Raw genomic sequence first — 25,741 nt, 5'->3', positions numbered from 1 at the left:
CATATCTTCAGAAAATCGTGTCCTAGTTCTTTAGACAGTCAGAAAAAGAATTCTTCCTTCTCCCTTCCCCTATTTTTCCAGTCTTATTATACCTCCCACCCTCACTTACTCTCAGATCTAATGATGCTAACCTCATTACCATTTCTTGAACAAGATATTCTAGATCCCAACTATGGACTTTTTACTTGCTGTCCCCCTGTTTGGAAGTCTCTGCCTCTCCTCCCTACCCCCAAATCTCGTGACTTCCTTCGAGTTCCAAATAAAGTCCCAACTTCTGCCTTTCTCAATCTGCTTAATCCCTCTGTCAATTATCTTTGTACATAGTTGTTTATATGTTGAAGGTTCCATGAAGGAAGGGACTGTCTTTTGTCTTTCTTTATATTAACACAGTGCCTGGCTCAGAGGGCCTTAAATAAATGTGAACTGATTGATTGAGGAAGTAGTAGTTAAGCTAAGAGTGAAGGTTCTAAGTTAATGTTGGAAAGCTGGCTTAGTGCTTCACTTTAGACAGTGGTACTATCTTAAGTAGTAAAATATCTGAACATTTGCTTAGTCCTAATTTTCTTCTGCAAATTCTGATTCTATTTATAGAACAGTGAAAAAGAGGTACTATGGTTGCAGCCAAAAGTACAAGTTAATCTGGCTAAAAATTAATTAAACATTAGCTTGGTGTCATAAGATATATGTTGTTTAATTATTATTTCTTAGTAACAACACAAGGTTGACTATTTGGTAAGGAATTTTCCAGTCATTATGTAGATAATCTCCTAAAGTATAAAGGGAATTGGGTATGAAGTACACTGGTGGAAGAAGTGGTTATTCATATGAAACCAGGAATTTCTGAAGTAATAGTAATTATTATTATTATTATTAATGATAATAATAAGCATTGTGGATCACAGAGCACTCTCTTTACAACTTACTTCACAATGAAGTAAATGCCATACACATTATTCTGGATTTTGTACCAAGATTCAGGAAGGTTACTCATTTCCCCAAAGTCAATCAGCTAATGTGTCAGAACCAAAATTTGATGCCAAGGCCAAGAATAGTTTTTCCATAATGTATGCTGGGACTTCCCATAAACTAAATTGCATGATAAATGTTGCATGCTATCTTTATTTTTAATGATCTTATCATAACTTTACAACTTTGAGAAAAATAAAGTTATAAATGTCAAATATGGACAATGTAAACATAGAATGATAGCCATAATGACTGGCTCAGATATTCTCTTCTGTTATCTCTACCATTCATGATTTCTGCTGAGTAATTCTCAGCTATTATATTGGGTCAAGAAGCCTGAATTTGCCACCTCAGTTCATATTACCTGCCAAGTGTAACAGGTGCTGCTGTGTGATGACTCAGATGATAGGAAGTCTAAGAATTCTACAGAAGTGATGTCAAACTCAAACACAAATGGGGGCCACCAATCCCTGTGGATTAGTTTGAAAAAATAATACTACTTATGTTTCTTTCTTTCTTCCATTCTTCCATTCTTCCTTCCTTCCTTTCTTTCTTTCTTTCTTTCTTTCTTTCTTTCTTTCTTTCTTTCTTTCTTTCTTTCTTTCTTTCTTTCTTTCGTTTCTAGCTACATTTAATCTAGTTCAGGCATTACAAGGAGTGTTTATATTTGGCATTACTCTGAGGGTGAAATATTGAAATCCTATGACCACAAACAGTAACAAGTAGTCAAGATCCAAATATTGTATTATATCTGAAATATGCTACCTGAGATTACAGACCCAAAATAGGTTTAAGACAGTGGCAATAATAGGTTAATATTAATTATATATCATATTGCAATTACATAATATAATCTATTATATTAAGTATATAACTCTATATTATATATAAATAATATTAAATACAGAATATTAATTAACAAATAATAATAATTGGTCTTATATTTCAGTTCCCTTAAGTAAAAATGCATTGAGTATTACTAGTTTAAAATCAATTTTCAAATGTTCAAAAATATCAATTTTCTTCCAACCCACCCTCAACCTTTCTGATTAAATCAACTCTTTCTCCAAATTCAAATATTAAGCAAAGTGTTTCTAGTCAAGGACCAGTCTTAAAAGAAAACTATGAATGCAAACAACAAAGGGGGAAAGGAAAGGGAAGAGAAGCATTTATTAGGCACCCACTATATGCCAGAAACTGTATACTTTTACAAATGTAATCTCATTCAGTCCTCGTGATAACACTTGGCATTTGGTGTTGTTAATATAGTTTCCATTTTATAATTGGGGAAACTGAGGCAGCTAGCAGTTAAGTTACTTGCTCAGGATCCCACGCTAGTAAATATCTGAGGCTGGATTTGAATTCAGGTCTTCTTCCTGACTCCAGGCCCAACAGAGACTCTATCCACTGTGCCACCTGGGTGCCAGGATCTGAGAATAAAGAAGGATAGTGTAGTGGGTTTAGAATTGGAGCCTTGCCCCCACTGCATTGGACAACTCACAAACTCTCTGGGCTAAAAGGATCCTCAACTGTAAAATGAGGGCAGTAGATGAAAGGGTCTCTCAGATTCCTGCCAGCTCTAAATCTATGACCCTTTGAGCCTAATGTTTCCAACTCTTCAAAGCTTTACTTGTGAGATGTCTTTAGAAACACTAAGTATATAAGGATGGACATTCTCTCCAAAAGTAATGTGTCCATAAAATTTGTCAGAATCATGATTCTATGCCTAAATCCTACAAGTTTCACTAAGGAGCTAAGGAATAGGAAGGAAGGGTCTTTATCAGACTAAATTAAATTGTTTATTAGGCCCACACAATTTATTCTTAATATATCCATTGGTATGAAAATAATTTGTCCAGAAATAAAATCAAAGAAAGATCCAAATTAGATAACCTTGAAATGTGGTTCTCTTAAATTATCAACTTATCACAGCATATCTTTGCTGAAAAAATTCTCCAGACCAAAATTAAATTTCACCCACTTCAAGAGTAGAATAGGCAATTGATCTTTGTAAAAGACATTAGGGGATGGTGGTAGGGAGAGAAATAGAACTGAGATTAGAGATAAACAGATGTGATAAAGGAACTGACAGGGCTGCTAGAATTCTGTGTGGCAAAGCAGCTCTATTTTGATTTGGATAACTATTTTTGTTCAACATCAGTGCCTTGAAACCCAATTTATAAGTAAACCTAATGCATTCATTTCAGCTGTCCACTTCACAAAAATAAATTTCCTTTAATTATCATGGTCACATGTTTGCAAACATCTGGGAGAATTTATCAAAATGTTGATGGTCCTCAACAGTTGAAACATTTTAAGAAACATAATTGTTTTTTAGTCATCCAATTTTGCACCATTTTCTAATAAAGTGAAAGCCAATGACATAAAAATTAACTCCAGCAAGCAAAACATTTCTATCATATCTTTCTATTTAAGATGTTTGCTTTTTAGGCATTCTCTCGTCTAAGTCAATCTCTGACCTATTTTAAAAAAGCAAGGTTATAATTTTTAAAGTATGAAATCAACTAGAGCATCATATAGCTTCAAGTTGAAAAACACATGAAAAGGCCCCCCAAAATGCTGTATTGTCACAAAATATGGGAAAGTGAAAAAAAATCTTCTGTTCAATACATGTCACACTAAAAAGAAACCTTTTTAAAATAAAAAAATTAAATTCCATTTATTAAGTAGGAATTCCAAATACTTGCATAATTTTTATTTGTTTAGTTAATCTTTAGTTACTCAAATTCAACCTATTTGTTCCATGCAGCAAAATAATTTTTTTAGAATAAAAAATAGGCTAGAATGAAATTAGAAGATTACGTAATGAGAAATGAAGTACTTATTTAAACTTAGATTGGGTCCTGGCCCTTGTGTAACATGCACTCCTTCAGCAGGCAAAGGGTTAGTTTTCTTACCAATAAATTTCTGGGGCATCGAGCTTTTTCGTTTGGCCACGTTGGTTGCTAATCTGTCCAGAACAAGAGCTCTTTCGGTTCCCATCTCTGCTTTGAGATGTCTTGCCTCCACGCTGGCTGGTTTGGGAAAATGTAAGAAAGAGAGGGAAAAAAAAAAAAACAACAAACAGGTAAGTAAGAGGGAAATGTTTAGAGGTCTGATGCACACATGGTTGTTGTGGCTTCCTGTCTAATATTGTCTGGACTCTTGCAGAGGCTCCCTGCTGTGGTCAGGGAAGCCTAGTACCGAGCCATATACAAACCTGTTGTCTTAGGGTGAGGTAGGAAAGTATGACCCATCCCCAACCAAGACCTTCATTAGCATGAGGAAGTATAAAATGAATAGCCTGGATGTGGTTGGCTAAGAGAGAGAACTTCTAACCCTCTGCTCTGCTAGCTTTCTGATTCTGAGTAATGCTATGTGTATGAGACACCTGCAGACTGGAATATCTAACAACTCATCAGAGGGTTAAAAAGTGTGGTGCCCTGGATAATAGGCCCTACTTGTGTTAAATACACACTTTAGAAAAGGATTTTTTAAAAAAAGTAAACAGTAAGAAATCTGCTTCTCACTTGTACTTTTTGAGTGCCCATGGGTGTGTGTGTGTATTTAATATGCTTCTCTCTGTTCCTTTCTTTTTTGCAGGGCAATAAATGTCAGCTTCAGTTAATAAGAATAATGTTTGTGCTTCATTTTCTTTTTTTTCTTTTTTTGTAAGGCAATGGGGTTAAGTGACTTGCCCAAGGTCACATAGCTAGGTAATTATTAAGTGTCTGAAGCCAGATTTGAACTCAGGTACTCCTGACTCCAGGGCCGGTGCTCTACCCACTGTGCCACCTAGCAGCTCCCGCCCTTCATTTTCGAAGAAGACCACGACATCAGGGAGGTGATGCCATGACAAGCCATGAAATGGATTTGAGGGAGGGGATGCTGTGCTAAGTCACCAATTTCACTTTCTCTTCCAGAGTCATCTGGGTTCAGTGGCCAGAGAGGAATCAGGACTACTGGAGATGATCCCGGAAGCAGGGTAATAAGGGTTAAGTAACTTGGCCAAGGTCACACAGCTAGTGTCAAGAGTCTGAGGCCAGATTTGAACTCCCATCCTCCTGAATCCAAGGCCAATGCTCGATCCACTGTGCTATCTACCTGCCCTCAGCTTCAGTTAAAATGCCTTGGGCACATATAACAAACACATTTTTGCTAAGAGCAGATTTTTGACTGATGGTCACTGGATAATCCCCTGAATGAGGCAGTTAAGGGATGTAGCACATAGAGTGCTGGGATTGGACAAAGTAAGACCAGAGTTCAAATTCTGCCTCAGACATTTACTGGCTGTGCAGTCCTGAGAAAAATCACTTAACCTCTCAACCTCAATTTCCTCATTTGTAAAACGAGAGCTAGCTTTTATATAGTTCTTTAAGGTTTGCAAAATGTTTAACATTGGTTAACTCATTTTCTCCTAGAAAGAACAATGGGAGGTAGGTGCTATTGTTAGTTCCTGTTTCACAGATGATGAAACTAAGTGGCTTGCCCAATCCCTCACAAAGCTATTTAGTATCTGAGGCAGGATTTAAATTCAGGTATTGTTTTTTGTTCAGGCATTTTCAGTCTTGTTGGATTGTGACCCCATTTGAGGTTTTCTTGGTAAAGATACTGGAGTGGTATGTCATTTCCTTCTCCAGTTCATTTTACAGATGAGGAAACTGAGACAAACAGGGTAAAGTGACCTGCCCACAGTCATACATCAGGAAGATGAGTCTTCCTGACTCCAGGCTTAGTTAGCACTCTATCCACATCACTAGTTATCTGTTCCACGTAATTCAGGTATTCCTAAAAGTTCTAATCTGGCAGTCTGCATCACTGTACCACTTAGTTGTAAAGTGAAAGCCTTAAACTCCATGAACATCTATGAGACTAATCTAATCTACTTGATTCAACTGAATCCTTTTATTGAAAGTCAGTTTTCAAAAGTAGCATTTAATCTTCATATCAGCTCTTCAGATTTATGCCCTGAAGTGAAGCAACAAAATTAGGTGTTCCAGAAATATGGTTTTCTATTCAAATATTTGTATGCTTTCCTTAGCAAATAGACTGTTAAAAAATTCATCTCTTACCTTGTCGCATATTAGTAATTTCAGGAAGACAATTTTTAGTAAGTTCAAAGGAAGAAAAAATTGAGAGGTGGTCCTCAGAATGCCATAGAAAGGATGCATTTTGAAGTACTAGGCTAGAAATCAGGTTTGGAACTTGCTCTAACACTTATTAGTGACATGACCTTTGGATTCTATGGATTCTCATCTATAAAATGAGGTTATTTCTACACGTGAATCTAAGTATCCTTCCAATTCTGTCATCCTATATATCTATTAGAAGCCCAAATAATCAATAATAAGTAAAAAGTTTGCATCACTTAAGAAAATTGTTTTTTTCCTACATCATGTGGCTTTGAGATTTGGAGTTTGCTAAGGTTGTTGGTTTGAGGGGTTAACAGTGGAATGGACTTATTAACAGGAAAAGGCTCTAATTCTACATTTTCTGGGCTTCTAAGAGCTAAGCACTTATGCACTTCAACAACCCCAGGAGATATGTGTCTGCTGTCCAGAAGAAAAAAGAACAAAAAAGCTGCTACTCTGCCATAAGTGAAAAGAAATCAATGATAACCATGAGCCAACATGGGTTTCATAGAAAAAAAATCCGGTCAGCTTAATCCCATTCCCTTTTGGGTCAGGGTTACTGTATTAGTGGTGCTTGTAAAGTGGTGCAAGATCCCGAAACCTTTTCATGGGATCCTCAGAGATAAAACTAATAATACTTAGACATTTTAATTTATAATAAGGTAAATGTTAATCAGTATTACTCACATAAACCAAAGCTACTAGTGGGGAGATCCTTTGTAATTTTTAAGAGCGCCAAGGGGTCCTGAGTCCAAAAAGTTTAAGAACCACTGTGCAAGGGGAACATCAGATATATTATAGTCTGATGTTTAGCAAGGTAGTTGACCAAAAAACTCTTATCATTGTGAACAAGGAAAAAATATATAGGCTGGGATTAGAGCATTTGAATGAATGGACCCTAAAAAGTGGTGTTTAGTGTCAACCTGGAGCAATGTCTGTAGTGGAATCATGGTGCTCTGTCCTTGGCCATGTGACATTCAATGTTGAGATGATATCTAACATAAATTTTCATAAATAACACAAAATTTGGAGGAAGAGCTATTATTTTGAATTATCAGAATTCAAAAATTTCTAGAATGAACCAGTTCAAATAACACAAAATTTCATATGGGGAAATGTAAAATTTTGCTTTGAAATTATGAGTGTAAAAACAAACAAAACAAAATGAGATCACAATGTAGGATAGGAATGGATGGGAACAGAGATATAGCTAAGCAACAGCTGATGACTGATTTTAGTGGACAGCAAACTAAATGAGTTAAAAGTCTTGTGGAAGCAAAATGAACTGACTTAAAAAAATCTGATATTTAGTTTCCTTAATGAAAGCATTCTCCACAGCATAAGAGTTTATAACTTCATTTGTGCCTTTAGTTAAGCAACATCTGGCATAATGTATTCAGTTCTTGATGTCATGTTCTGGGAGTCTATAAACATGGTGGAGTGTGTTAGTAGGCCAGTGACCAGAAAACTGAAGAGACCTGAAGGATACCATGCCATTCACAGGATAGGTTGGGTTGAAGGGACTGGGAATGCTTAACCTAGAGAAGAGGTGCCTTGGAGGGACAACATAGGACCTTCAATCATTTGCCAAACTTTTTTAGCCCTAGGGTACAAAATAGGAATATCAGGCAGGAGCCATATAGAGAAGGTTTTGGCTTTCTTTAAGGAAAAATTTCCCAATGTGAGATGGAGTTGAGAAATAATGAATTCCATGTCATGTGAAGTCTTCAAGTAGAATCTAGGGGCTCATTTGTCAGAGCTGCTGGGGAAGCTTCTGAAGGTCCTTCCAATTAGAAAATTCTATGATTGTGAGGGGATGAACCTAAAAAAAGTTCTGAACCTTTTTTGAGTCCTGGATCCTTTTGCAATCTGGAAAAACCTCTGGACCCCTGTAGAGAACAATGCTTGTTTATGTAAAACAAAAAATATACAAGTTTACAAAGGATAAATGAAGATAAAGGTGTAATTTTCTTCATCTAAGTTCACTGACCTTCTGAAATCTATCCACAAACTCTTTTGGAATCCCTTTTCAAGCTAGTCAAACATAATTGGGTTGTTGAGCTTATAAAGTCATAAGAAAGAATGTAAAATGTGAAACTGACAGCATTTTTTTTCTTTTCTATTCTGCAGGTGTTATGGGGCTTTACACATCAGTCATTTCACGGGAAATCATAAAGGCCAGTCAGTGTGTCTGTTCTGCTGGTGTCAGACAATTCTTTACTATGACTCAGGGAGGCCCGTTTGGTAAAAAACATATTATGCTACAGATTCTATGATATCTGGCTATGAAAATAGCCTGTGGAGGGAAAATGGGGCTGGGGACAAAGAAGAATGACCAATTGGCTAGGCTTTCATAAACTGCTCTAAACAAGAGTTACCCCATCTCCTGTCTTTAAGCTACTATTCAGATGAAGGAAGAAAACTTCAAAATAAAGGGTCTGGGTACTACTGATAAAGTACTCAACGCACAAACCTAAGCACTATGTCTTCCAGCTCTGGGTACTTTCATTAAATGTGTTCCATGTCTGTATTGCTCTCCATCCTCAGATCTGCCTTATAGCTTCCTTCAAATCAAAGCTAAAATCCCTTCTCCTACAGGATTTCCCAAACTCCCTTAATTCTGGTGTCCCTCTTCTGAGGATCCATAGATTATTATGTCTATAGCTTATTTGAACATAGTTTTTTTACATGCTATCTCCCCCTCAATAGGCCATGAGTTCCTTGGGAACAGGAATTGTCTTGTTTTTCTTTGGATCCCTAGCACATAGTGCCTAGTAGATAGTATGAATCTAATATCTTGTTAATTTGATGTGACTTTATTTGAAAGGACACTGCTTTTAGGATATTGTCATTGGGTGAATAGACCAACTATTTTTCAGGTAAAGGGTAGATTTAAAATTGCCAAAACATAAAACTATCACACATACTATTTTCAGACAATAGGAAAACTTTCTGTAGCCTTAGCATTTAACTGCTTGCCTACAGTTAAAAGATCAACCTAACTAAATGCAGAGAGCCTCACTGCTAGAAGTCTAACTAGCAAAAGAAATGGCTGAATTTTTTTTTTGTGGCAGTATAACAACCCATGAACAATATTTATCAAGGCATGGAAAGGTGAGATCAATGTCAGTGAGGGAACACCACATCAATAAAATCACAGATATTTTGATATTTGGCACAATCCTGAGTAGAAACTCTGAAAAGAGTTTCAACTAAGTTCGCAAGTTCAAGCTGAAGAGAGACTTCTAATCCTAGAAGTGTGAGAGAAGCTGATGAAGCTCTTTTGCCTAGGGAGCATTTGGATTCTGGTTCAATCATAGCTACCTATAGCATTAATTCATATAGTATCATTAATAATTTTTTTCCATCAGATAGTTATAGTAAAATAAGAAGCAATCAGTACAAAATTCTGTCCCTAATCTCCATTATTGCCATTTTTACTTTCCCCCCCCTCCAATCATTCTCTTCAGTTCAAACATTCATATGCATGAATGAACTATAGATGTCTATTTAGTCCTATGACCAACTATTGTAGTATGTTAGGCCAGCTCTCCCTTCTATCCCTAGGGTGGTCACTGTCACACTCTCAATTAGATCCAATAAGTCAATGTTTAATCAATATCTAATGGATAGCATTAAATTGGTAAGTATAGCTAACCCAATGAATGACAAGATTCCAAAAAAGATGTTAATCCCCAAGGATGAGAATAGGATGTTAGGCTACTCAGAAAGGATAAACATAATATCTTATTACATTTTTTTTTTAGGTTTTGCAAGGCAATGGGGTTAAGTGGCTTGCCCAAGGCCACACAGCTAGGTAATTATTAAGTGTCTTGAGGCCGGATTTGAACTCAGGTACTCCTGACTCCAAGGCCAGTGCTCTATCCACTGCACCACCTAGCCGCCCCCTATCTTATTACATTTGATCACAAAAGAATCAAATCTGCAAGTACAAGGAAGGGGAAATATAGTCATACATTGGTTTGTTTGAGAAAGATCTGGGGGCTGTAATGAGCAACAAGCTTAGTAAGAGTCAAGTGTGATGTGGCAGTCAAAAGCTAATCTGGTCTTGGATTTCATTAGAAAAGGAGAGTTTCTGGGAATAAGAAGGTGAGAGGTCCTTTTCTCTCTTCCATCCTAGTCAGATTTCATCTGCTATCTTTCTGGGCACTGCCATTAAGGAGATGGTTGATAATTTGAAGACTGACGAGGACAATTAGAATAATGAAAGGACTTGAGTCAGTACTGTATGAGGATTGGGTGAAGGAAAAGACTGCAGAAGAGAAACGTGAGGGGAGGGGAGGGAGTTGGGGGGGGGGGGAGAAGAGACTGAGGAGGATGTGATGGTTCTGTTCCAATGAAGGACTGTCACAGAAGAGGTATTCTACTTTTTCTTTTGTCCTTACAAAGCAATGAGGGACTGGAGTCAGGAGGGCTTGAGTTCAAATACCACCTCAGATACTTACTAATGTGTGTCTTAAGCCCAAAGACCTCCAAAAAAGAAAAAAAAAAGAGACCAATGAGTTTGAAAAAAAAAAGACCAATGAGTCTGAAGTTGCAGAGAGAGAGAGAGAGAGAGAGAGAGAGAGAGAGAGAGAGAGAGAGAGAATCAATCTCATATCTAACTTTCTGATCTTCCAGAATATAAGAGTGGATTGTGGGAATCAAGTCCTCCTTTGGCTCTTTATTCACTACTGCTGTATTTAACTACAGACAGACTGACCAAAGGTTAAAATACTGAGCATAATATTCAATCTCAGTTTTGTTTCTAACCCCAAATGATTTGTTGCCCTGTAGGTGTTTGATGACAGCTGAATTCTACACCTTCCCCTACCTGCAATTGTCACACTTTGATACATAAGAAAATGCTATTGAATTAGAAAAATCACCTTTGTATACAAAGGAGGAAGAGTCCAGAAAGTTAATGGGGAGGAAATAAATATTACTAGATCCTAGTTCTTTACATTACCTCAGAATTAAACTGTCTATTTATACAAACAGTCTAGACTTGTTATCATGCCTCATCGTGTCTCAGAAATGCAAGTGGTGGACAACCAGTTTGGCAAGTTAGTAAGGGAACTAGATAATGGGTTTAAATGACGAAATAGGAAATCCGTTCCTAGGTGGTATTTGGAGGGTTAATGTTGCAAGGAGCTGGGTGTGGGGGATATGGGAAACTAACAAAGACATAAGCTATTTACACACAGTTTGTGAGTGAGCTTAGAAATTCAATATACATGCCTCATTTTAGTCTTTGGCCCTCTGCCTTGCATAACATAGAAACAATGCCATGATTAGCAAGGAACTTTGAAAGACATGAAAGCAAAGTTCTATGGCTTCACAAAATAAGAAATGTTAAAAAGACAACAACAATAAGCATAATACAAAGCCACAATAAAAGACTACTACCTTTATTCCCCTTAGAAAGATTAACCTTTTTCATTTGGTCTTTGGTTAGTTGTTTCCATGATGAGGTTTCTGACCTAAGGAAATGGATAGTTTTTCTTTTCTTTTCTGAGTTTTTCATTAGAATCTGAAGAGTTCACAGAAGAGTCTTCCTCTCTTTTTGAGGGTGTGTGGTCATTAGCTGATGGAGAGCAGAAAGTGGGGGAAGGGCAGGGAAGAGGGTGGGTAATTGTGTAATGAGAATTGTCTAATGAGATTTCTATCAACAACTTGAGGCAGGTTTTAGGAAAAGGCTACATGAAAAACTTGCCTTTTCGAGTAAGTAGGATGAATAATAACCAAGAAATATTATCAGTTTTTATTTTCTATTTTTAAGAATAATCACATTTTTAACCCTCTTCTTATCTTGGTACAGACATAATGCATTTTAGTCTGAAACCTTTAGGCAATACAAGTCCTAGTTGGAAGCAAAGGATCTGGAGATTGAAGGTTCTGATTAATTCTTAGACACGTGTGTGTGTGTGTGTGTGTGTGTGTGTGTGTGTGTGTGTGTGTTATGAATCCCTATGGCAATGTAATAAAACCTATGGATGTCTTCTCAGGATGTTTTTAAATATATAAAGTCAAATGCATAGAGTTACACAAAGGAAATCAATTATATTGAAAGTTAACAAAAATATTTTAAAACAGAACCCAGGTTAAGAATGCCTATTCTCGATGTAAAAAGGAGTATTGAGGAAATAAAAAGAGAAAATTATTCTTCAATTAAATTTAACTCAGGTTTTATTGTGATGTCTCATGAGGCTGAGCCTGAGGATTCATGAAGGCTTTGCCAATGCATTACAAATTCCAGTAAATCCCTAAAAGTAGGAAAAGAATATCTAGGCTTAAGCACAAACTGTGCTATTTATTATTAAAAGACTTGACCTAAGTGCAGAGAGCTTTATCACTGCAAGACTGATCACTAGCCAAGACATGATGAATACCTGAACAACTCATCTATCAAAGCATGGAGGGTCAGGATTGTGTTGGTGGAGGGGGTGCCCATGCCAGTGAAACCATAGATACTTTGAAATATTATTTAGTGACTTAGAGTATCCTAATACATCAGATCCTTTAAAGTTCGGCTCAGATGCCATCTCATCTGTCAGTCCTTTGCTGATCTAGTCAAATGAAGAGATCTCACCCTCAACTGATTTCACAGAACTTTATCTCCTTGGAGAGACAACCTGATAGAGTGGAAAGAGCATTGACCTTAGAGTCAGGAGGTACCTTAGTGTGAATTCTGCATTATTATGCCACACTGAACAAGTCATCTAACACCTCTGAGTACTGAAGTTGCCTCATCTGTAAACTGAGAATTAATACCATTTGTCATTATGTTACAGAACCATCATGACAACAAAATAAAATTATATGTTTATATGTAAGGATACACATATATATGTGGATATACAGGGTGTCCTAAAAGTCTTTTCCAAACATACATATATAAATACACACACACACACACACACACACACACATACACACACACAACACATATATATGTACATATCCTCCTGTTCAGCCAATTCCTATCCATCCTGCTTTCACATTCATCCTCTTATCCATCGCTTCATTTCTCCCTCTACTGACCTACTTCAAGACTTTATTACCTCTTCCCTGGATTATGAAACAGCCTTCTCACTTGTTTGCCTGTCTACATTTTCTCTCCTCCACAGTTTATTATATTTTAGGATACTATCTAGTGACCAATTGATCTCCCAATCTATCTATTTACACATACATCTATATATAGATGAATATATAGATGTATATATGTACAACAGTATCCTAAAAGTCTTTTAGGACTATATGTATGTATATATATATATATATGCAGATGTATGCATTTGCATAACTAAAGACTTTGTAAACTTTATAGTACTACTTAAAAGTCAGCTGCTATGTGCATACTTATCTCTGTATATGTTGTCTTTTCTAGTAGGCTTCCTGAAGTCACAGTTTATTTATCTTTGTATGTCTTCTAGTACTTAATACATAGTAAGATTTTTTTTTTTTAGGTTTTTGCTAGGCAATGGGGTTAAGTGGCTTGCCCAAGGCCACAAAGCTAATAATTATTAAGTGTCTGAGGCCGGATTTGAACTCAGGTACTCCTGACTCCAGGGCCGGTGCTCTATACACTGTGCCACCTAGCTGCCCCCATAGTAAGCTTTTAATACGTGCTTGATGATAAAATGTTTACCACCCTACATAAGTATGCAAATATTAAGTCCTAGTCTAAATATTTGCAATTTATGTAATAATTACTATGAGCCTGAATTTATGTCATCTATTAGCCCCATGTTTGGAAGAAAGACAAAATCAAATGAGAAAATCTAACAAGTTTTGCCTTTTACAATATTGTGTTCTTTTACATAGCTTTTATAATGATAACAGAATGACTATATACTGGTGATTCTTTGTGTGATGTATACTAACATAATCATATATGGAAGAAACTTGTAAGGTTTCACAAAATAAACATTTCATGACTCTAATCTGTGAGCTCAGGTCCTACTCTTTTCTCCTTCCTCAGTAACATCTCCACCAGGATCTTTTGAGAGTACCCCAAACAACATATCTCAAACAGAAATTATTTCCTCCAAACATTGTCCCTCTCTCAGTATCCCTGTTTCTGTTGATGGCTCCATCCTCCTCCTATCCATCCCCTCATTTCTGCCCCCAGGGCCTTCTTCAGGACTTCATTACCTCTGCCTTGGACTACCTAACAGCCTCCTCACTGGTTCACCTGTCTGCACTCTCTCCCTTTTCAGTCTATTATTCACGTCACTGACAAAATAATCTTCCTAATGCACAGATGGACCATTTCATTCCCTTGCTCAAAGACCTTTAGCAGCTCCCTACTGCCTTTAGGATAAAATGTGAAAGCCTGACATTTAAATCCATTAATAATTCCACTCTGGGTTATCTTTCCTGTCTTTTCTCTCTTTCATACACACTCTGTTCCAACCAAACTGAATTCCCTGAATTCCCCCCCCTCACTCTCCTCATGCATTCATATAAGCTTTCTTCCATGCTTGAAACTCTATGGTCTCTGACTACTGAAGTCCTGTTATTTCCCAAAGTCCACTTTATATCTTCCATGAAATCTAGTTTGAAATAGCATATTTTAAAGAAAAAGAGGATGAAGAATAATGACAACAATGAAGCAAATGACTTAGTGTCGAGTAAGGACTCTATTCATTATGGATGAAAAATCATGGGAAACAATTAGATGTTAGAAAATGAAACAAACTAGGTTATAATTGATTGATATGTAGTCTCTTTTGCCTGGAGATCCTTTCAACTAGAAAATCTTTGAATTTAGTGCTGAACCTCAATGGGTTTTAGAAATCTCTTCCATAAAATAAGGGGGGGGTTGGAATAAATAATCTCTACAGTCCCATCTGGGTTTGGTTTTTAAAATCTTATGATTAGGGTGGCTAGGTGGTGTAATGGATAGAGCACTGGCCCTGGAGTCTGGAGTACCTGAGTTCAAATCCAGACTCAGACACTTAATAATTACCTAGCTTGTATGGCCTTGGGCAAGCCACTTAATCCCATTACCTTGGGGAAAAAAAAACCTAAAAAAATCCTATGATTGGTTTAACCATTTTCATTTTATAGATGAGTAAACTCAAACTAAAAAAGACTAAGTGACTTGCCCCAAATCACATAGTAATAAAGTAAATAAATAGAACTGGAACCTGAACTTTTAGGCAACAAGTCCATTGTTATTTTGTTCACTACTCATGTCATTTCCTGTTCCATGAATGTGTATATTTTACAAGATGAAACTACCATTACAGTATGTTCGGTTCTCCAAAATGAAAAAAAGTCAAATTTTACTTAAAACCTACATTTTTTTTTGCTGATACTTGAAAAAGTGTGTTGTACACACCCATAAAAGCACCCTATGAAATGTAAATGAACCCGATTTTGATAATTCAGCATTTCCTGAATCACTTAATATCACTGAAGAGAACTAAATAATTTCTTTTGATAATTTCACTAGTTTGAAATAATTAATGGGGAATTGTTAGTAGTATGGGAAATGAAATATGTAAGATGGTAATGATCACCAAAATGGTCACCATGTGCAAAATAATGGCCTTACCCAATTTCCTAATTTTAGGATTTTTTTTTTTAGCCAGGAGATCTAGGTTCTAAGTCTTTTCTAATAATAAGATATGTGACTTTGGTTAAGTTATTTTATCTATAAAATCATGGAGTTGATCAATATCATCTCTAAAGTCCCTTCCTGTGATTTTCTTTAATTATAATTCTAAAATTATTATTATTTGTTGTTCAGTTATTTCAGTTGTGAGCGATTCTTCATGACTCCATTTGGGGTTTCCATTTCTTTGGGGTTTGCTATTTCTTTCTCCAGTTCATTTTACAGGTGAGGAACTATGGCCATCAGGGTTGAGTGATCTGCCCACAGTCATACAACTAATAAATGTCAGAGCAGTTTTGAACACTGGAATTCCTGACTCCAGGTCCTGCACTTTATCCAGTGTGCCACCTATCTTCCCTTTTTATTATTTATTATATTATTAAATATAACATTATTGTGCTGTTAATACTGTCACATTATTCCTGTAATTATCCCCAAGATTCTCTCCAGAATACAGTGAGTCTTCAAAGCTTGGAAGTTTCTTCTTATTGAAAACAGATCTGGTCCAGTGTCTAAAAGAGGGGTTTACATGTAAACTCTGAATGGAGTTCTTTCTGTCTTTGGTCTAGACTGATTAGTTTTATGTTCTCAGGCATGGCAGCTGAGCTCTTAGTTTTAATTTTTTTTTCTTCAGAGAGAGAGCAAGAGAGAGAGAGAGAATTGTGTTTAAAGAAAATGGAGTAAACAGTTTCTCTTTAGAAATAAGGAGGAAATCCAACTCCCTGATAAAACCAAAGATGCCATCAGGATAAAAAGCAGAAGCAGTTGAAGACCAACTAAATTCAGTTGGCCAGCTCCTAACATTATAAAAAAAAAGTCTTTATCTATACAAAGATTTCTACACCAGAGTCAGAGCAACTGAGCAACTCTTGATTTCCACTTCATTTTTTCCCTAAACTAACATTATACTAGTTTCAACACTTTGGCAATCTTGCTGTTCTTAGGAACTTTTAAGCTTTTTGATAAATGAGAGTGACCTACAGAAAATTCATCACTCACTATAGGCAAAGACTACTTGTTTAAAGAGATCAGACAACATTTACAACAATTTACACTTATATAGAGCTTTATGGTGTGTGCCAGGGTTACAGTTTCTGTTGCTGTTTTGCTTCAATGCCTGAATATTTTTGTGCATGAAAGATCTTTTTCTTTGATCACTTTTTGGACACAGACCTACTAGTGGTCTGGCTGGATTAAAGGGCACACACTGTTTAATCACTGGGGGGGATAGCTCCACAATGTTCCTCCAGAATTGCTGATGCCATCCATATCTCCACCAATAGTGCATCAATGTGCCTATTTTCCCAGGGTGTGAAGTGAAATTTCAGTGAAATTTTAATTTAATTTTCATTTCTCTAATTAGTGTGATTTGGAGCAAGATTTTGATTTCACCGGACCTAGTGAAAGAAAGAAAAAAAAATCCCTACAAGTTTTGATCAACTCACCAGTGTCACCCATGCCGGTGTTCTGCAGGAAAGTGCGACAGCGTTCCTTATGCTCCTCAAGGGAGCTTCTCTGCTTGTAACTCCTTCCGCAAAACTCACACTTGTAGGGCTTCTCAACTAGGAGAAGAGCAGAGGTGTACTCAGTAATCACCAGGGGCTCCAGGACAACACCACCTGGTTGGTAGCTTTGGGCTCTGGGTTCTGACCATGAAGGGGGGGGGTATTTACATATAGACATTCAAATTACTACACACAATTTTTGTGAAATAAGATGATAATATTCTGGCAATAGTAGTCCTAACCGAGAAAGGCAGGTTGGAGAGCTACCTGATCCTTCCCAAGGGCAATGTTTCAGGTCAAGAAAGGGTAACTTGAATGCACTGACTGTAACTTAAGAGCTGTCATTGTCTTCAGGCCAAGTTTTCCTTCCCTATATGGCATTCATATAGTTGTGTTTATTCCTACAGGTGGTCAATGGGGTGTAGGGATAAGAGCAGAAGAGAAAGTCTGGTGGGGGGGCGCAACCTGGCTAGAGGTAAGGAATACTATTGCCTAATGAGTTCATTGCCAATCAAAGCTAATGGGTTGCTCAGAGCATGCTAGCTAGTAAGGCTAGCTGTCCTTGCAAAATAGAAATGTTCTTCCTTATACTGTGGCTGATTGGGAAAGTTCATGATCTTGTTGAAGCAATAGTATAGATTGGGTCAGAAAAATGTTAGTTGGGTTAATCTCAATAGGAATCCCAATTTCAAACTAAATATTAAAACCCCATAGCCCAAGCCTCTGATATAAGCAGATAAACTGTTCCAATTATTTGACTAACAGGGATGGGAAAGGGAGTTTTCACTTGCATTATCCTGACAAGGATCAATAAATGTTAGTTGAATAAGTCACAAAGCTTTCTCAAAGTTATCCATATAATTGAGGGGATCAGTACCCCTCCCATGCCTAATATCCAAGCGGATTTCCTTGAATTATCGTCGAGAAATGGCTTTGGTTTTCTGCGTTACTCAAGGTTTAGATAATGGTGAACTTTCCTGATGCTAATGAAACATGTATCATGAACATGATATATTTTGTATTAGCAGTTGTGATGTTTATTTTACTTTTTTCTTTAGCTGAAATTTTAAAAAAATCAAATATTTTCCTTAAAATGTGAATTTTCCAATTTAACTGTTTTATTGAGGATTAAAAAGAAAAAATCCCATAATGGAACTATTTCAACAAATTTAATTTAAATTCAGTGCAACCTTTAATTTTATAGGAAGTCACTATAAAGTGACTGGCAGTCCCTAAGATCAATATTAAACATAGATACTACGCTTGGTTCTTAAGACAATGGAAAAGAGTTCCAAATTTTCAACTAGTCTTACAGTCTTAACATATTTTAAGAGAATATAAAAATCTGTTTGAAGCAGCCTCATCTTTGTGTTTTCTCAGTCTTAGTTGGAATGAGGGACTTTATTACTGATAGGTTATTAATCAAAGCAGTAGGAGCAAATCTCTATAGGGTTCATGATCTGTAGTTTCTTTCAATGGAGTCTATTTCTGAGATAATTATCAAGTGCTTCAAATTCCCAATTTTTGCTCTGAGGGTTGAGCTTCCATTGGCCAGTTCTCCTCATTTTCCTGGGTATAAAACTCTGAACATGCAAAAGGAATTCATATTTGGAACCTTGATTGATCCAAATGAAGAGCAAAATTGGGGAATGCAGGTTTTTGTGCACATTTGTACTATTGGTGTTCTAGAGAATTAGGAAGCTTGATGGTTAAAAGTTAATTTTTGAGAATTTATCCCAGGTGGGCCAAAAACTAATTGCGAGGCAAAGCTTTGTTACCAAAATGACTGAACTTTGATAATACAGCATGAACACTAGTAGTGCTTTGCTTACAAGAAAGAGTCTCTTGAGTCAAAGATCTTTTTCAGAAAGCTAATCTTTCCATAAAACTTCTTTACAAGAAAATACTTGCTAGGCTATGGAATTTCTTTAAGATGTTTAAAAGCCTCTTTTAAAGGGCAAGCTCTTCTGTCTAACTATGCTGTTCTCTAGGGGAGCAAAGATGGTAGAGAGATGATCATTCCCAATGAGCCAGACGGAAGGCAATTAATGTCTTAATGAAAGTGTAATTAGCCCTAGAGGTCTCTGCTGTTGTTAACCCTTCAGAATATGAATGACAGATTAAACCTAAATATTTAACCCTTCAATTTTCTATAGTCAGAGTAAGAATGCCTAGAGTCGGTTCTTCATAAGACATAGGATGCTCATTTCTCTCACTTACCAGAATGTGTCCTAAGGTGACCTGTGAGAGCATCTCTTCTCTGGCATGCGTAGTTGCACAGATGACACTTAAAAGGTTTTTCCCCTGTGTGAAGTTTAATGTGGCGGAGGAGGTTACCTTTCTGAGTAAAAGATGCCCCACACTGATTACACTGGAATGGGCGTTCACCTTTAAAAAGGACAAAAATGGAAACTTCCTGGTCACTAGGCAAGTGTAGAAGGCACATGCATACACATACTCCCTATGGAAAGATGCCCTCATGGAAGTTTCTCTTTAGGAGGGATTCTGTCCCCACTGGGGATCAGCTGGGAGTGAGGTTTCAAGGCAAGGGGAAAGCCTCAGTTCACAGGCTATGGAATTACTTTCCCTGGAGATTATTTTAGAATAGGATAAGCACCCTTCCCACTGGGGGCGATTTAAGTATTATCTTTCTTTGATTCAGCGGAATGAACTTGATGGTTTCTGGAAGTGCCTTACAGAGTAAGGTTTTGTAATTTCCCTTCTTCTATTTAGAAGTCCACTATGATAAAATTGTAAGCATAGTCCAAGTAAGACCCATGGACCCTGGTCAAAGTAATGACCTGGTCAAATTTGATAAATGGATCTTTTTTAAAGTCCCTATATTAGAAGTCCAAGAAAGAGAATCACATCTAATAGGAGGGATACTTTTCTATGTATTTCTACAAACTACCCCTTTATTCTTTAAAAACATGTTTTAAAATTTGCCTTAAAAAAGCACCTCCTTGGGGCGCTAGGTGGCACAGTAGATAGAGCACCGGCCCTGGAATCAGGAATACCTGAGTTTAAATCCGGCCTCAGACGCTTAATAATTACCTAGCTGTGTGACCTCGGGCAAGTCACTTTACCCCATTTGCTTAGCCAAAAAAACCAAAACAAAAGCAAAAAAACACCTCCTTTTCTTTCAAACCTGGTCCTGATGCAAAGTGACAGGCTTTTATTAAAGTCAAAAATACAAACAAAGGATGAACTAGAAGGTATGTGACAGAACTTAATTCCTAATTTTTAACTGAAGAAGAAATATTCATGGACTTCTGATCTTCTAAGACCTCTTTCATTCAGCAAACTTGTAAAATGTTTGCTAGCTTTTTTGAAATGCTATGGTGAAGTAGAAAGAAATCAGTGGGGGAAAATGATGCCCCTATAAGACCAGAACCATCCAGAAAAAGCAAAGGAAGATGCCAAGAATCCTGATGCTATTACTCATTGCAGTGCTGTCCATGGCTGTAGCAGGACAGTTCTGAGGGGAATGGAAGAATATTTACCAGTATGGCTTCGTTTATGAACCATCAATACATTGAAGCTAATGCAGGCTAGTCCACACACATCACAGTTCATTTTTCCACTAGTTGGCCTGCCACTGTCATAAGAGACAGCATGTCTTTCCAACTTAATGTTTTCATATTCATTATATTCTCTTGGATAGCTGTAAGGTATTTCAGGATCTTCTGCATTTTCCATAGGATCTGGCTTTAAAGAATTTTCATCCCTTTCACTGTATTCATCTTTCACTTTCATTGAATCATCTGCAGGGAAGAAAATGCAAGAAATGAAAAATGATTATGTCTGGAGCTAGCAAAGCAGCTCAAAGAGAAGAGACCCACAGCTGACAACATAATACCAAATGAGGCTAGCATAATAGCGAGGCTAACTCATCACCACAAAACAAGAAGACATCATTAAGAAGATCACTCATTTTTTGGATTTAGACTAGAGTTACTGTCAAAAAGAGAATACAAAGAATGGCTAAGAGTGATTTCAGTCATTTGGAATTTAAAGGGAATAAATTTCTAACCATTACTAAAACATGAAGTATTCTTATATCACTAAGTATGACAGAACACTATCTGTTCTCTTTTGACATACAGGATTTAAATTGGATAGGTTCTCAAAATTGATACCTTTTTTAAGAGACTCTGGAGAAAGGACTGGAAGATATACCCTTAGATATAGGAATATATTTTTTGAATCCTTCAAGTCTCAGTTACACTTTAGAATGAAAGTTGAATAATTAGCATGGCCATCTTGCTTCCAAGCCAAATTTTGTTTCTTCTCCCTTCCATTAATTGTCAAAACATGACTTATCTGTCTGTCTCTCTTGGGTCTGATGAAGACACTACATTAAAAACAGAGGGAACAGTCAGTGCTAGTGATATATTGGTTTTGTTTTCTTTTAGGTTTTTGCAAGGCAAATGGGGTTAAGTGGCTTGCCCGAGGCCACACAGCTAGGTAATTATTAAGTGACTGAGGCCGGATTTGAACTCAGGTACTCCTGACTCCAGGGCCAGTGCTCTATCCACTGTGCCACCTAGCTACCCCTATTGATATATTGTTGAGAAGGCCAAAAGGAGCTGGAATTTTATAATTTAAACTTCCATGGATTCATTTTAATTTGAAGAGTTCGGTAGGAGGGAGCTGGGGAGAGGAGTTCCTCAACTCTGTATAGGAAAGAGATAATGATGTCTACACCATGGCAGTGTTAAATCCAGGGACCCAGAACTACAAGACTGAGGGAAAGGGAGATGATCTAAAGGAGTAAGTAGTAGGCCTAAAAACTCGAAAAAAACAGGAAGGCACAACTACTTCACTGGCACTAACAAAATCAAAAGAATGATGCACCAGCTGACCTCACAGGGATGGCAATTAAAGATTTAACAACTCCAAAACATTTTTTCAGATATTTAATATTCAATGTTATTTGCAAGAGTCTGTTAAAACTCTGGCTCTTAGAAATACCAAGTTACCCTTTGACCAGGGAATCATAGAATTTTCATGTTGTAAAGACTCTCATTTTACAGATGAAAAAAATTAGGCCAAAAGAGAAGAGGGGACATGCCCAAGGTCTTTCAGTTAATTAATGGCAGAGCTAGGACTGGGAACGGGGAATGATCTTCCTATCTCCAAATACATGATCACCCCAAAATCTTTAAATAGCTTAAAGATTCCCTGAGAATTTGGTAACATCCTGAACGTGGATCTGGTCTCTAGGTTTATAAGGTTCAGGAAGTTCCTTGTTTGTGGATTTATTTTTTAAACTAGGTCTATGATTTAATTGATGGAGGGAATCCCCAGGAAGGGAATTCTCTTTGCCTGTGCAGATTAGGATCTGTTTTGCCATTTACGGTCTTAGAGAATTGCCTGGGGGTAAAGTGACTTGCTCAGGGTCACTCAGTTATATGTCAGAGGTATAGTTCAAACCCAGATCTTCCTGATTCCAAAACCAGCTTTTATTTTTCTATCAACTCTATCTCTACTTGTTATACTACTTACTATTTCCTCTTCTTCCCCAATGATACAGACATTAACTCTCCAAACTCTGATAAAAGGTTTAAAAAATCGTATCCCTTCCAAAACACGTCAGTACGTGCCACCCTGCCACCACACAGGAGGAAGTACAAACTGCAGCTGTGCTACCTTCTACCCAAGTTTCAATTTTCACTTCTATCAAGGTCTTAACTTTCATCTATATTAGCTTTGTTTGCTCAATAGAGCAAGACAGAGGCACAACCATGAGCAGAGAAGACATCTCTCAGCAACTCCATTCCACTGCTTCTCACCACAAGTCATGGCTCACACCTTCTCCTCTATAGAGTATTCCCAATGCCCCTTTGTGCTTGTTTAGTTGCATCCACTGGGTTACAGGTAAAAGGCCATCTCCTAAGTGGGCATGTTCATTTCCCATTTTTTTGGGAACAGAGGATAAGACTTTACCTGTTTATAGCTGGCACTGTTTGGCCTACCCAGTCTGTTTTCTTCAATCTGATGGGTTTTTTTTTTAAAGGATGCACCTGAGGGCTGTGCCCTCCACCCCCTTCCACTGTCCCTCCAGCTGTGGGTGACATCCCACCAAAAGCTTGAGTGCTTTTCAGTTTGCATGTAGGCGTTAAAAAGAACCTCAACGGAAAACCTGAGCTCTGAAAACCAAAAACAGCATATAGCAAGGACCAGTAGAAGCGCCTTTTCATTTTGGTTAGAAAAATGGCTGCAAAGACATTTGGCCAGGCTCGTGGTCAGTGACTCGTAGAGATGTGACGAAATGGGTTGATCAGGTTTGCATGGGCCAAGAAGTTTGAGCAGGAAGAGATCAAGGACCTTGGTGCTACTTCCCTAGGGAATTTGGGTCTAGAGAAGCTGGTCCCACAACCCAGTACTATTATGTCATATAGGCTGGACACAAAACTCAATTAATAGTTACTTTGGAAGGTCTCATTTTTTAAGTTTAAGAGAAATATGATGCATAATCAGAAGAATATTTTTTTCTCTTTCACTTAAATGCCTAGATCTCAAAGTCAGAGAAAGAAAGAAGAGACAGAGAGAGAGTAGATAAAAAGACAGACATGACGGTCTTTCTGGACCAAAAGAACATGGTTTGTCATTACTCTTGGTTTAATACTAGGGCTAGCCAAGGAGTGTCCCTGGATAGTCAACAAGGACCAAATGTACAAGTTAAACACCATGCAGCTAGGAATAAAGCACAGTTTTTGCAAGTGGCAGTAGCATGCATAATTTAAAAATATCATGGATTAGAGTTCAAGGTCTAGAAAAGATCATAGAAGGTTATTTAATTTAGTATCTGAACTCCAACTAGGATATATCTAAACCTGGACAGGCAGCTGTCTTCTTCAAAAAGCTTGATTTTTAGAGTTGAGAAAGTAGAGAATTGGGGAAAAGGGAAAAATTCTTAACGCTTTTCTCCAAGGAAGACAATAAAAAAGGGGAATTAGATGGGGAAAGGAATAAATACATTAAACACCTATTGAGCATCAGGTACTGTCCTATATATTTTCAAATATAATCTCATTAATTAGATCTAGTTGCTCCGGACCTGATGCCCCTAAAAAAGGAAATATGTATTTTAATTACTGAAGTTTGTGCATAGAGATATTCCTGTTATCAAATTCTATTTTTTCCCACAGATATATGACATAATTAGGAAAGTGCTAGTTTTTATTGATCCTCAGGTCACTTGTCCTACCTTCAGCTTTACCTGCTGAGATTAAAACCAGCAAACAAACCACCAGTGGTTTCCAAAACTTGATATACTTGGGAAATTTGCTATTGGAGTATATTGAACTTTTGTAAAGTGAAGAATGCCCCATAATTTATTTGAATTATGAACATATATTTTTCTACATCATTTTTCTAAAAGGAATACCTATATTATTATATCAATACTTAATGTGCTTCTTTAAGAATAGTTCCAATTTATGTAACTTAGGGAGAAAAACATAAAAACACATATAAACACGTATATAGGCCAAACCACAAACTGCTGGTAAAAGCAATTGCTTGAAATTCCCAGAGGGAAAGATTTGTAAATGAAAGTTAACCCATAGGAAATTAGATAAAACTACACTTCTTTCAAAAAGAGCTCTTGGGTATATATGTTCCCATTTTTCCTATGTTGTGAAGGGTTTAGGAAGACTACATACACTAACATGCACCTTGCTCTCCTTTCTCCCCCCCCCCCCCCCCCCAGGATTTTGTAGGCAGAAGAGAACAAAGGACTGGCTTGGCTCACTGGGGCTGATGCACATGGTTTCATTTCCTGGGGTGATGGTTATCACATGAAAAGCTTACACTCCAGAGTAGACATTTTTGGTTTCACCTGAGACATTGCAAAAACAATGGGTTCTGGAAAGGATCCAACATCTAAATCCTGCAGGGGCAGTATCAGTCTCAGCCAACTGTGCCTCGGTTTGTTCTTACAGGCACCATAAAATGCACGGGTGGAGAGATGAACCTATCAAGGATGGCAAAACGGCAAAGACAACCTGGGTGTCCATGATAGAGCAGTAACAGAAATTTCCATGTGGAAAGCAGGGATCTTGAGCCTTTACTATGAATTAGAGAGAAGTGAAATTGAGCCCTGGGAAAGAGACATAAAGTTTGGAATTATGGCTTGAAGTTTGCTAATAGATACTATGAAGAAGCCAGAAAGCAGAAGACGGAGGTTGTTAAACATCAGAGGCACAAAAGGGTGATGCTGTTCAAGTGTTTTACAAGGATCGGGGGTCATAACCATGAAATCCTCAGCACATGCAAAAGTCAACTGGATAACAAAGAAACTTAATCATCTTAATGTGGCATTTTAATGATGCCACTGATTTGCTATGCCAATTCAGAGATAATGAGGCCCTAATGCTACAGATGTTCAGCCAGGCTAAAAAAAAAAAAAAAAAAAAAGGAAAGGAAAAAAAAAGCTTTTCTAGCATGCTATTTCCTAACTATCCAATTAAACAAATTGTGAAAGCATCTAAATAGTTTACCAG

The 25,741-nt window shown here is 37.2% G+C and overlaps 1 protein-coding gene across 6 annotated transcripts in view; it reads right to left on the bottom strand.

Moving 5' to 3' along the window:
* The window catches only part of IKZF3 (IKAROS family zinc finger 3), an 86,056-nt gene that overhangs the window by 17,946 nt on the left and 42,369 nt on the right, over nucleotides 1–25,741 (bottom strand). For 4 of the 6 annotated variants that reach the window (XM_074224015.1, XM_074224016.1, XM_074224017.1 and 1 more), the window contains 4 exons: nucleotides 20,735–20,995; nucleotides 19,452–19,619; nucleotides 17,172–17,288; nucleotides 3,885–4,001 (listed from right to left, as the gene is read on the bottom strand). In XM_074224015.1, coding sequence (XP_074080116.1) covers nucleotides 3,885–4,001; nucleotides 17,172–17,288; nucleotides 19,452–19,619; nucleotides 20,735–20,995 — 663 coding nt within the window. Of the gene's footprint in view, nucleotides 1–3,884; nucleotides 4,002–4,186; nucleotides 13,350–17,171; nucleotides 17,289–19,451; nucleotides 19,620–20,734; nucleotides 20,996–25,741 lie in introns of those variants that run through there. The other 2 variants (XM_074224020.1, XM_074224019.1) reach the window with 2 other exon arrangements.

The sequence above is a fragment of the Macrotis lagotis genome, chromosome 2 (assembly GCF_037893015.1).
Source record: "Macrotis lagotis isolate mMagLag1 chromosome 2, bilby.v1.9.chrom.fasta, whole genome shotgun sequence".
NCBI classification, from domain to species: Eukaryota; Metazoa; Chordata; class Mammalia; order Peramelemorphia; family Peramelidae; genus Macrotis; species Macrotis lagotis.
Note: the sequence above shows the minus strand (reverse complement) of the source record. Positions and strands in the feature narration are given on the sequence as shown.